At 36.1% G+C, this 12,937-nt stretch overlaps 1 protein-coding gene across 1 annotated transcript; it reads right to left on the bottom strand.

Moving 5' to 3' along the window:
- Positions 1-2,540: 2,540 nt before the first annotated feature.
- LOC120133524 (protein EIN4-like) lies at positions 2,541-4,834 on the bottom strand. The gene is given in 2 exon segments (XM_039150093.1): positions 2,541-3,484; positions 3,486-4,834. Coding segments are annotated over 2 exon segments (1,362 nt in total). The 5' UTR covers positions 4,217-4,834; the 3' UTR covers positions 2,541-2,853.
- Between the last annotated feature and the right edge of the window lie 8,103 nt (positions 4,835-12,937).

The following is a 12,937-nucleotide window of genomic DNA, read 5'->3' as shown; positions in this document are numbered from 1 at the left end:
TAGTGCTCTCCTAGAGACTCATTTGCTTAAGTTGGCAAAAAAGGTCGTCCAATCACCGCCGATATGGGGTTGCAAGCTGACTCCGGTAGACGAATTAAAGTTGGCTTCTGAAGCGACTCTTGAAGTTTCTCTCATTGTTCCTTCCACTAGGATAACATACATATAAGAGGATGAATCTGTTGATATCTCGCTCTCTGCATCGTCGCCTTTCTTTCATCAATCATACTCTCATTGACATTCTCAATGGCTGATTGGAGATCTTGATTCGCAAAGTGGATGAAAGCAAAGGTGTCAAACTTGTATTTTGGTCTGTTGTTCTGGGGATGAAAACTTTGGTAACTTTGACGTGCTGACTAAACAACTCCCACAGTGCTCTCCTAGAGACTCATTTGCTAAAGTTGGCAACAAAGGTCGTCCAATCACCGTCGATATGGGGTTGCAAGTTTACTCCGGTAGACGAATTAAAGTTGGCTTCTGAAGCGACTCTTGAAGTTTCTCCCATTGTTCCTTCCACTAGGATAACATACATATAAGAGGATGAATATGCTGATATCTTGTTCTGCATCGTCACCTTTCTTCCATCAATCATACTCTCATTGACCTTCTCAATGACTGATTGGAGATCCTTTTAATTCGCAAAGTGGATGAAAGCAAAGGTGCCAAACTTGTATTTTGGTCTGTTGTTGTTCTGGGAGATGAAAACTTTGGTAACTTTGACGTGCTGACTAAACAACTCCCATAGTGCTCTCCTAGACTCATTTGCTAAGTTGGCAACAAAGTCGTCCAATCATCGCCGATATGGGGTTGTAAGCTGACTCTGGTAGACGAATTAAGTTGGCTTCTGAAGCGACTCTTGAAGTTTCTCCCATTGTTCCTTCCACTAGGATAACATACATATAAGAGGATGAATCTGCGATATCTCGCTCTCTGTATCGTCACCTTTCTTCCATCAATCATACTCTCATTGACCTTCTCAATGGCTGATTGGAGATCTTGATTCGCAAAGTGGATGAAAGCAAAGGTGTCAAACTTGTATTTTGGTCTGTTGTTGTTCTGGGGGGATGAAAACTTTGGTAACTTTGACGTGCTGACTAAACAACTCCCATAGTGCTCTCCTAGAGAGTCATTTGCTTAAGTTGGCAACAAAGATCGTCCAATCACCGTCGATATGGGGTTGCAAGCTGACTCTGGTAGACGAATTAAAGTTGGATTCTAAAGCGACTCTTGAAGTTTCTCCCATTGTTCCTTCCACTAGGATAACATACATATAAGAGGATGAATCTGCTGATATCTCGCTCTCTGCATCGTCACCTTTCTTCCATCAATCATTCTCTCATTGACCTTCTCAATGGCTGATTAGAGATTTTGATTCGCAAAGTGGATGAAAGCAAATGTATCAAACTTGTATTTTGGTATGTTGTTGTTTGAGGGGATGAAAACTTTGGTAACTTTGACGTGTTGACTAAACAACTCCCATAGTGCTCCCCTAGAGACTCATTTGCTTAAGTTGGCAACAAAGGTCGTCCAATCACCGTCGATATGGGGTTGCAAGCTGACTCCGGTAGACGAATTAAAGTTGGCTTCTGAAGCGACTCTTGAAGTTTCTCCCATTGTTTCTTCCACTAGGATAACATACATATAAGAGGACGAATCTGTTGATATCTCGCTCTCTGCATCGTCACCTTTCTTCCATCAATCATACTCTCATTGACCTTCTCAATGGCTTATTGGAGATCTTGATTCGCAAAGTGGATGAAAGCAAATGTGTTAACCTTGTATTTGGTCTGTTGTTGTCTGGGGGATGAAAACTTTGGTAACTTTGACGTGCTGACTAAACAACTCCCTTAGTGCTCTCCTAAAGACTCATTTGCTTAAGTTGGCAACAAAGGTCGTCCAATCACCGTCGATATGGGGTTGCAAATTGACTCCGGTAGACGAATTAAAGTTGGCTTCTGAAGCTACTCTTAAAGATTCTCCCATTGTTCCTTCCACTAGGATAACATACATATAAGAGGATGCCTCTACAAAATTCTAGCTCATCTGGTGATGTTTGCTATGTAAACTGAGCTTTTGTCTTTCTTGTTATGGAGATTGTGGAGAAATAAAGGAATTGATCTGTCCCTGCAGAAATGATATACATGCACAGTTCTTTTAAGCTGTTCTTTTTATGAATTTAACCAGTCTTTATCTTATCTGCTTAAACTTTTTTCATCATAAATTTAATGTTACTCGAACCCGGGATTTTAATTAAACTAGAACAACTAATATCAATTTATTCAAAAAGCTTCATGGTATCATTTTAGCTCATTGGTTGATGGAAAGTTTATTTTTCCTTTTTCTAAGAAAAATGGGTTGTGTGAACAAACTTGTGGGAACTATAACAGCATAGAGCTTGAATGCGCTGATGCTAAGGTTTGTCAATGACAAGCTGTCAAATGCAGTATGCACCAGTAAAAGCATATGAACTCAACCTATTGCAGTTATGTTTTCAATAATAAATGGATTTCACCATAGAAAAAAAGAGAATTGATGGTATGCATTACTGTCCATACATTTTTCAGTGTCATAAATATCACACTAGCTTTCATTTTGGTATTCAGTAAGTGTACATGTAATTTTACCTTGATTCGTTCCATGGAGTTCCGGCTACGATGTTCGATGAGCAAATCGGTTAGCAAAATTCACTGCCTACATGTTTGTATACCATGGAATGACAGAATGCAAATACTAAGTTAAAGATCTCTGTGAGCCGACCGGTAACCGATCCCCATACCTGCGGGCCAAGCATCCAATTGGAGGTTCTGCCCACAAAGGGTTGGCCCGAGTACGAGTGGCTCCTCAAATCCCTTCCCCTTACCGACGCAAAATTCTTTGAAGCTCGACCGCCATTGCTTGCAATAAGACAGGTTTCTGAAGAACCGCATTCATTCCGTTATCTTTTGCCGAAATCTCCATCACATCATTGATCAAAGTTGAAAGAACACTGCTTGTTTTGACCAATGTGTCAACAATAGTCTTCTGCTTGAAGTTCATATTTTCATCTTGAAACACTGAAAGTAAGCCCAAAATCGAGTGCATTGGTCTTTTCATACCATGACTCATTACTTTCTGAAAAGAGTTCCTCGCTTGGTTGGCCATCATTGCATTCTGCCTTTCCTGCTGCAACACTTGATTCTGCTGGCTCAGTTTTTCTCTCATTCGTTGAGATTCTTCGAGAACAGCAGCATGGGATAGAGCTACAGCCACCTGATCAGCAACCACTTCAATGATCTCCATTTCTGGATAGCTCCAATTCCTAGAGTTCGTGCTTGGAAGAACCAATATCAGAATGGCATAGCTTGTCTCCACCAATTCTGGCGTTCCCCCTTTAAAATTAAAACCTTGAAGCATTGGCATCCTGATTGCTGCAATGGCACCTGCCTCATCTGATTCACTACCACTCGCAAGCCCAAGTGCGGAGTCTAGTCTCAAGATCCTCACTCCCCTTTATCTCCTTCACATCAGGATCACTCATCGGGATAGATTGGTGAAAACTCCTCGAAGAGCTTGTTTTCAACTCATGAGTCAAGTTCATCTGTGTTCCATTCTCATTCGGCATCCACACGGCACAGTTGATCAAATCCAAAGTCTTAGAAAGCTCAACCAAAGTGGTGTACAATATGGTATGTTTATCTAACGATTTCCTGATTTCCTGCGTTAACATCCGAACGTGTGAACTGGCTTCCTTCTTCCTTTTCATCATGTCAACCTCTTGATCCAATTCCAGCACATTTTGCCTCAAGAAAACCTCCCTCACTTTAACTTTGAGCAAGAGAGGGATCAGAGTCAATAACGTTATCGCGGTGGCACACGAGACGAGAGCGGTAAGCAATTTGGCAATGGTAAGGGACAGCATCAATTGGAATGAGTGGGGACCATAATAAGTCCATCCATTGAGAAGATGAGCCAATCCACAAAGCACTATAAAAGCTATAAACTGAACAAGGACCCATTTGAAGGGGACGTTCGAACAACTGATGAAGTAAAGCAACTCGATAGGTATCGAGAAATACGCCACGGCAATGAAGAAATCACTCACCTTCTGGCACTCTAAAATGCTATGAACACTCCAAAAGCCCTCATCATCACAGTTACAAGCTGCAAACTCATTATCAGTACCCGAAACCGAGACTGCCAAAAAAGAAATCAACAAGCCAAGAGCTAATGCTCTTAACATTGCCACTCAGGTAACTACTAGTTCAATCCATACAACTAAAATGTCAAACTTCCCAAACCCCCAACATATAAACTTTTGTATTCAACCAATTCAAATCACATCTATAATTCCTAAAGCCAATTACTTCGCAAAGACAGCAAAATCAAATCTGCCACAATTCAAGATCTATAAAAATAAACACAGCTTCCTAAATCTAAGAATCTAAAACACAAATCCAAAATCTTTCAATCTTCCTATTCAGCCACAACAATCAAGTATTGGTTTTTCACTTCCTCCAAGTGTTTATATATTAGCAGCCAACACCAAGAATCAAGGGTGAACCTTTTTGTTCACCAAAAAGCAAGATGGAAACAACAAGGAAGCCAATAATAGGTCAAGAACAAACCTTTAGCAGAAAAAAAAAGGACTACCGATCTCATTCAACGCCCCAAAAAAAAGTAATTTTTTATATATGTATGTACGTATCTTTCAACTTTCCAAGTGAAAATAACCCATACCCATCTTACCAAAATCTACACTTTTGCCCAAATCCAATCCCCACTTTCTTTTTTAACAGAGATCAACTAAAAAGCTCAAAAATTTTGTAACAACCTAAACCAAGAAGAAAAAAAGGGTCTTGTTTGGAGAAACCCCTTATATGTATGTACGTATCTTTCAACTTTCCAAGTGAAAATAACCCATACCCATCTTACCAAAATCTACACTTTGCCCAAATCCATCCCCACTTTCTTTTTTAACAGAGATCAACTAAAAAGCTCAAAAATTTTGTAACAACCTAAACCAAGAAGAAAAAAAGGGTCTTGTTTGGAGAAACCCCTTCACAAGATTGATAAAAAGGAGCAGAAAAAAGATTGAAGATTGAAAATAAAATCTCTCCCTTGTCCTTTAGTTTGAAAGAAACCTAGTCGAAGGACAAGGACACACAGTGGGAGAGAGACCTTGACATAAAGTTAACTTTAGAAAATAATGGCAACATCCAAGAAAACACACCAGAAAATTAAAAAGCTTGGAAACTGAGGGACCCATAGACCAAATTTCGTCTAATGTTAAGAGAACCCGGACACCCTCCCACATATTAACATCATTATTTTATAGATTTTTTTATTCACATATATTGTCTTAGTTGAAGTACTCAGCAATCAATTAATTAATTATTTTTTTTTAAAAAAAATCTTATTTTTATTAAAAATATAATTTACTTAACTTACAAGAAATATATTTTCTATAATTTCATCTGATATTTCGAAGAAATTCAAAAGAAACAAAAATTGAAGAGCAAGGATGGAATGTGTATGTATATTTATTGAAAAATGGTTTAGAAGAACAATAAATTCGAAATGTTGTGCCAAGAATCAAGAATCAATTTGATCGTGGGATTTGGATTTGATCCGACGGCGTAGGATGATTTTGATGACATGGCATCATTATTGACTGTTAGGCATTGGGTGATGGACGATTAGACGGGTTGACTGGGGACGGATTAAAGGTGGAAGTGGAACACTAATCACGTGATTGTCGATGTAAATAATGAACTTTGAGATCAGATTTTCTTAGGTACAGCTTATTGTCATATATAAAAATCTAATCTTGTATCTAAAATATCTATCCCCACATTTTACTATTAGCATTATTTTTTAATAGTATATAATAATTATAATATAATATATATCTATAAATTTTTAATCATCAACAACGTATATATATCATATAGTCGTTACTATTCGAATTAGGCCTAACGAACCGAACGTTCAACGAACCATTCGTGAACGATTTGGCGAGAAGTTTGTTTATTCATTAAACGAATAAACATGAATAATATTTTGTGTTCTTTTAATTAAATGAACGAATATGAACAGAGGACTCGTTCGTTCATTTACGTTCGTGAACGTTCGGTAATATGTTCGTTTATGTTCGATCGTTTATGTTGTTTATGTTCGTTCGTTTATCTCCTTTTATGTACATTCATTTATGTTTAGCTCAATCTCTCTAAACTCATTTAAAGTATTAAAGCCTAATAAATTTTAATATGATACCTATAAATATTTTAAAATTCAATTAATTTTAAATAAAATTAAAAAACTCAAGACAATTAAATAAAATATAATCCTAAAATTGTTAGGAAAGAAAAAAATATTTTCATTTATGTTTGTTTACGTCCATTTATGTTCATTTATTGTGTTAGTTTACGTTCGTTCATTTGTATTCGTTAACGTTCGTTTATTGTGTTCGTTTATGTTCGTACATTGGTGTTCGTTTATCATTTAAACGAACGAACATGAACGAACACGAACAAGTTACATTCCTTAACGAACGAACAAGAAACTTTTCGTTCGTTTATGTTCGTGTTCGTTCATTTGTTCGGTTAAAGTTAAACGAACGAACATGAACATACACTCGTTCGGTTCGTTTACAGGCCTAATTTAAATGCAAGACCTCAAGAAAAAATAATACTCTCTTTAACCATAAACCACTCGATAGAACCTTTATCTTATTACTTTAAGCCATTTAGTTTTTTCACTCCTATAATATTTGACTATTTTGATGAAATAAATATAACAGGACGAAAAAATACAGAAGCGATCATATTTTTAAAAAATTAAATAAATGTATAAATTAATATTTTTTTTATTTTTTTATTGATATCCTATTTCTGAAATTTTTAATACAATTCTTTAAAAGTTTATACTCTTGTACATAAAATTATATCCATCCTTAATCATACATGTATTTTAATTGTATTTGTTTAATTTTGTATGACAGAACGATTGTTAATATTTAAATTTAAATTTTAATGTTTATAAAAAATAAGTTTTAATGTTAATAAATATTAAAATAATTAATTTATTAAATAATTTCATTGATTAAGGATAACGTTGTTTTTTTTAAAAGTCTTGATTTTAAATAATTATAATTGTACGGTGTATATATTATAAATGATTAAGAAAAATTTATGAAAATAATGTTATCTTATAATTATTCTATTTTATTTTAAGTATTTCCTTAATCGTATATTAAACTGTCACATATCGAGACGATTTTTTTTAAGGGTAAAAAAGTGAGATTTTAAAAAACCACATTAATTTTTAATTATCTCTTTTTTAATTTAAAAACAAATACGATTTAAAAGACCTCTCGTTTCGAAAAAAATTTGGATTTCCTTTACGATCGAAAAATATGGTTCGAAGAGCCGCCACCAATCTTTGATTAAGGTGTGATTGGGCACCCAAAAATGCTTGTCATTTTAAATAAAAAATTAATTTTAAAACAAACAATTGAGGTATGCGTTACCAAATCCGAGTTCGGGAGTCGGTTATGTGTGGGGAAGGATTAACACCCCCACAACGCCCTAAATCGATACCTAGTCGATTAATTAACGTATTTGCAATGAACTTTACAACTTCGAATTTAATTTGATTTTTTATCTCATAAAACAAAAATGTAAATTTAAAACATTCAAAAGCACTCAAATAAATTAAATTGAAATTACCGAGTCGTTTTAGAAAGATAAAGAATGTTAGATTATTTACAATATCGAGATCATATCTTAAAAGTTATAACAACCTTTCTCGATAAATTTAAATAAACGAACATTTCCTTTTCTTTTGTTCCCAAATTTTAGAGTGATGGATCAATTTTTAGGCGTCAATAATGGGATACACTTTTATTTTAAAATCATTAAAAGCGGACCTCAAATCAGTTATGACTGCTCACTTAAAACAATTTTAAAATTAAAAGCTTACCCTTAGTCCAATTATGTATTATGTCGAGTTATGCAAATGAGGTTTCATACACCGGAAATTAAAGATACATGCAATTAAATCTACATGGTTTTACACAAATTAAAAATAATAAAGATATTTGAAAAACAACAATAATACATTTATAAATACTACTATACTAAATAAATAAAAAGACAAGTACGTACATGCATGTAACATACATCCCAAATTATGTGCAAATATGTGTTAACATACCAATGCTCATACATCCCACTATTCATAGTTCACAGGATTTTAAAAACAAATGCATTTATACATACATATAATACGTATCTAAATAATTTAAGCACAAACAAACACATGCATATATTTTTGTACGTATACGTATTTAAAATGGACAACCATGCTAAATGACAAACAAATGAAATAAATACAATTACGAGATTAAAATGCATGTAAAATAAAGAAACTAAATCAAAAATTAGAAAGACCTCAAACTAAGAACCAACTTGCATTAACCTCAAAATTGAATTGATCCCTCACTTAATAAGCCCAATAACAAAAGAAAACAACTCTTGGCCTATATTTGCTAAAATCAGAAACGTTTTGGCTTTAACAAACATGGTTTAAACTTGATTTTAACCATAATATCCCATTACGTTAACTCTCCTTCTCCACTGTTGCTCAGGCTTTCCTCGTCACTCTCCTTTTCATTTGCACAGCCGAAAAGCTCAAGGTTTTCACACTCATGACACCGACAGCCTCCCCGATGGTTACTACACTCCACTCCGACCATTAAAAGCTCTACAGGAATCCTAAATAACCCTATTTTTTTTCCGTCCTCAACTTTCAGTCACTCAAGTTCTTCATCTCACTCTCTTTCTTTTTCTTAATCGAGAAAGCAACTCATAGCCCTTCCTCGTCACTCTCCGACTCCGACGAAGAGCCGAGTGACTACTATACAACTCCATTTCAAACGTAGTCTCTAAATCATCCCTCTTCGGGCCTTACAACCCACAAATAAACATAGATTCAACAAACCCAAACAACCCCAACCGAGATACTATAAGAGCATTACCTTCGTCTGTTGAAGACGTTTACTTCATTCGATGAAGGCACAAAGGCTGTTATCGCAGAAGAGGTAAGGTTTCCCTTAGATTTTCCCCTTTTTTCCTTTATATTTTCTCTTGGGTTTTGATGGATTTTTCTTTTTGGGTTGTTATGTTTACTACTCGCTTATTGTTTTGATCACTAATTTAAGAAACAACCATGTCTATCGCTCCAGCCATGAGAGCTTGCACCGTTAAGGTAAAAACTCAACTCCCTATCTATCTATGCTTTTCGATTGCAAGAAAGAAAGAGGAACAAAGAAGTATTATGTACCTTAAAAAAGCTCTGTTATGTATTGATTGTATTGCTGAAAAAACGAATGTACCAGGAAGAAGAAACTACTTCTTTTCTATTTATTTTCGAACTCTCTGCTTACAAGAACGAAGGGGAAACCCCCTATTTTTTACAATGTATCTCTCCTATTCCCTTCACTCGAATGGTCCTTTTTTGTTTATTTTGCTCGTTCTCTTTAGAAAATGGGGAAGAACCCCTTTATATTTGCCATTTGTTTTGAATGTCCGGGAGTGGATTTACAGTATACTCTCTTGTTTCTCCAGATCATTTTTTCCTTTTTTTCTTTTCTGCCTGTGTCCTATCCTGTTTCTGGTGGTTAATTGTTCATTAAAAATTGACCCCCACCCCACTTTGTTTTGGTTAACTCCCGATAACCATTTTTTCGATTTTCCCGGACTTCACGTGGACTGGCTTGGATGATAATGTTGCTGGGTCATTGGGCTTGAAATGGGTCTTCAACGGGTTAGGTTCTTCTTTAGGCATGTCGTTGCTTTGGGTCTGCTCCGACATAACCCCGGACAAAACGAGTATCTTCAGTTGCCCCTCTTTTCTCATTGTCGTATAACGAGAATAGAGAAAAGATTAAAAGATGATCGAATTTGACCGGTCAAGAGAACTTCAAAAGATTAAACCACTCCACTATTACTTTGGGATAAATAAAACTTGAAAAATCTTCAAATGATAAGTCTGCTCCCTATTTCTTCAGAGAGTATATGACTTGATCTTCAACAAACGTGTCGGCTCCCTATTCCTTCAGAGAGTATAGGACTCGATCTTCAATAAAATGTGTCTGCTCCCTATTCTTTCAGAGAGTATAAGACTCGATCTTCAATAAACGCGTCCGCTCCCTATTGCTTCAGAGAGTATAGAACTCAAACATCTTCTTCTTACGGGTTCGCTCCCTCTTTATCTAGGGAGTATGGAACTCGAACATCTTCTTCTTACGGATTTGCTCCCTCTTTCTCTAGGGAGTATGGAACTCTAGCATCTTATTCTTACGGGTTCGCTCCCTCTTTCTCTATGGAGTATGGAACTCAAACATATTCTTCTTACAGGTTTGCTCCCTCTTTCTCTAGGGAGTATGGAACTCGAATATCTTCTTCTTAAGGGTTCGCTCCCTCTTTCTCTAGGGAGTATGGAACTCAAACATCTTCTTCTTACGGGTTCGCTCCCTCCTTCTCTAGGGAGTATGGAACTCGAACATCTTCTTCTTACGGGTTCGCTCCCTCTTTCTCTAGGGAGTATGGAACTCGAACATCTTCTTCTTACGGGTTCGCTCCCTCTTTCTCTAGGGAGTATGAAACTCGAACATCTTCTTCTGCTTTACTAATTTCTTGTGAAGACTTATAGATGATTTGCTTCACTACTCTCTCGTGAAGACTTAAGTTTGATTGGCTTCGAAGGTCGAACCTTAAAATCAAACATTATCAATCATTAATGTGTGCTTGAAAATTTGAAAATCATTATACTAAAAAATTTAGAATTTAAGAGAATCTTTTCGAATTCATTTCTCTTGTGAGAGCTTGTCTCGCTGCAACTAAATGCGAGAGTCTTCCTTGACTTGACTGTCATTTGAACCCCTCCCTTCCTGGGACATTAAATCGGTTAATAACTCCTCGCGCGCGTTTCTTTTTCTTTGTACTCGAGAAATTTTTCTTTTTCTCCTACATCTGATAGTCTGATGGTTTGCTCCAACACTCTTTCGAGAAGGCTTAAAAAGGATATGCTTCACTACTCTTCGATGAAGGCTTAAGATGGTTTGCTTCACTACTCTTTGGTGAAGGCTCAAAATGGATTTGCTTCACTACTCTTTAGTGAAGACTTGGCTTTACCCCAATCTTCTGTGTATAATTCACTTTAATCGAGTGATTCCTCTCTTCATACGTGAACATCTCTATTTTTCTTCTATATCTGATGGTTATCACTTTAGAGTAATGCTTATTCTATGGATTAGACCTCTCAATTCTTCAGGGTATGCCTCTCTAAATGTGATTTCTTGCGTTTGAGGTTTGAAATCTTCCTTTCGACTTGTTGGTCTTTTGACATCCTGCATCTTTTCTTTTCACTGGAAGATCTGTCAAAACTATGTGTTTATGCATGAAACACGAACACAAATGCAATTAAATGTATTAGTGTAATGTATTTTCTTTTATGCAAATGATGTTCTCATGAATGCATAAATGTCGATTCCATCTTCATTTAACTTCAAAGTGGTGAACTTAGTCTTCTTATACTTGATCATTCCTTTCTAGGGTCTGCTTTATATACCCGTGTAGCAACTCATAGTTTCCAACTTGCATTTTTGACGAGCCCTATGATCTTCTTCTATCTCCTTGTCATCTTTGTTATCTATCTTTATTTCGGAGAAAGTGTTTTCTCTCTTAACTTCTTGCTATGGTCAGAAGCATGATTGTGTTGCCCCATTTTTGGAGACTATGTACATGACTACGCCAAACTCCACAAAGATCAATGGGATAGTTGCATCTATTCTGCTTTAACTCATATCACAAGGAGGATTTATCCCAATTTTTCATGTCACCATATCATTTTTCATTTTAACCTTGGAGTTGCGTATGACAACCTTCATCTCGGATAATGGAAACAACACATGATCGCAACATTGATTCAGCATCATATTTACTGGTTCGTAAATCATTTGTCAACACATTCATCTTTTCTTGTGGCTTCTGCCCATATCTTTTAACCAGAAAAGCTCTTTGCATAACGTCCAGAGTTTTTTTATGGGATTACAAGAATACCAAACTCAATGAAGATTAAAGTGGGATGTTTCGGCTCGCCAACATTGATGCATGTAAAATCACCAGAATAATGCAACTGATGATAGACAAAATGATCATATATGGTAAACTCCACTGTCACTGTTTCACCATTTTCATTCTTCATACATTTTTATCTCCTTGGAACCATTTTTCAATTCAATGATCGTTCCACAGGTCTTCATTGGCTTCCAAAGATGCCCCACAATAATACCTCTAGCTGAAACAAGCCTTCATTAATGTCGCAACATTATCTTATTCAGGTAAGAGCCTTCAAAATACCCCAACACCTCAAATCATAAGGCTCATTTTCAATGCCTTCTTGGTCTGAATCTTATCATCTCAAAATGATGTGGGTTCAGTCGTGCCCCGACATTATCTCATACTGGTACGGACCTTTAAAATGCCCCAATATGGGTATTCATGGCTCTCTCCGTACCAAAATCTCTTAACCTTGAATGCTCCCATTCTAATGTCGCTACACAACAGTGTAGCTGAATATCTTGAGGGCTTTTCTTCAGGTTGCCTTAAACACTTAAGAAATGATCAGTTCTAACATAATGTCTTACATTTTGTTATGAGCTGGGATATGTGAGCCCTACTCTTCAAATAAAATGATCATCTTATTCTCGATTGGTCGCACACTTGCATCTATGCTATGCACTAGGATATATGCCTCCTTCTCATATGGTGATCATCTTCTTGACTGGTTATTGACAACATCACAAAGGAGTGTTACAAGTTCCATTCCTCAGTCATTCTAATCTCTCGGACTATTTCCTATCAACACTGTGGAATGCTTCATGTTCTGGCATCGCTTA

Source organism: Hibiscus syriacus, unplaced genomic scaffold (assembly GCF_006381635.1).
Source record: "Hibiscus syriacus cultivar Baekdansim isolate YM2019G1 unplaced genomic scaffold, ASM638163v2 tig00110584_pilon, whole genome shotgun sequence".
Taxonomy (NCBI): Eukaryota; Viridiplantae; Streptophyta; class Magnoliopsida; order Malvales; family Malvaceae; genus Hibiscus; species Hibiscus syriacus.
The sequence above is the reverse complement of the archived record's forward strand: the minus strand, read 5'-3'. Positions and strand labels throughout refer to the sequence as shown.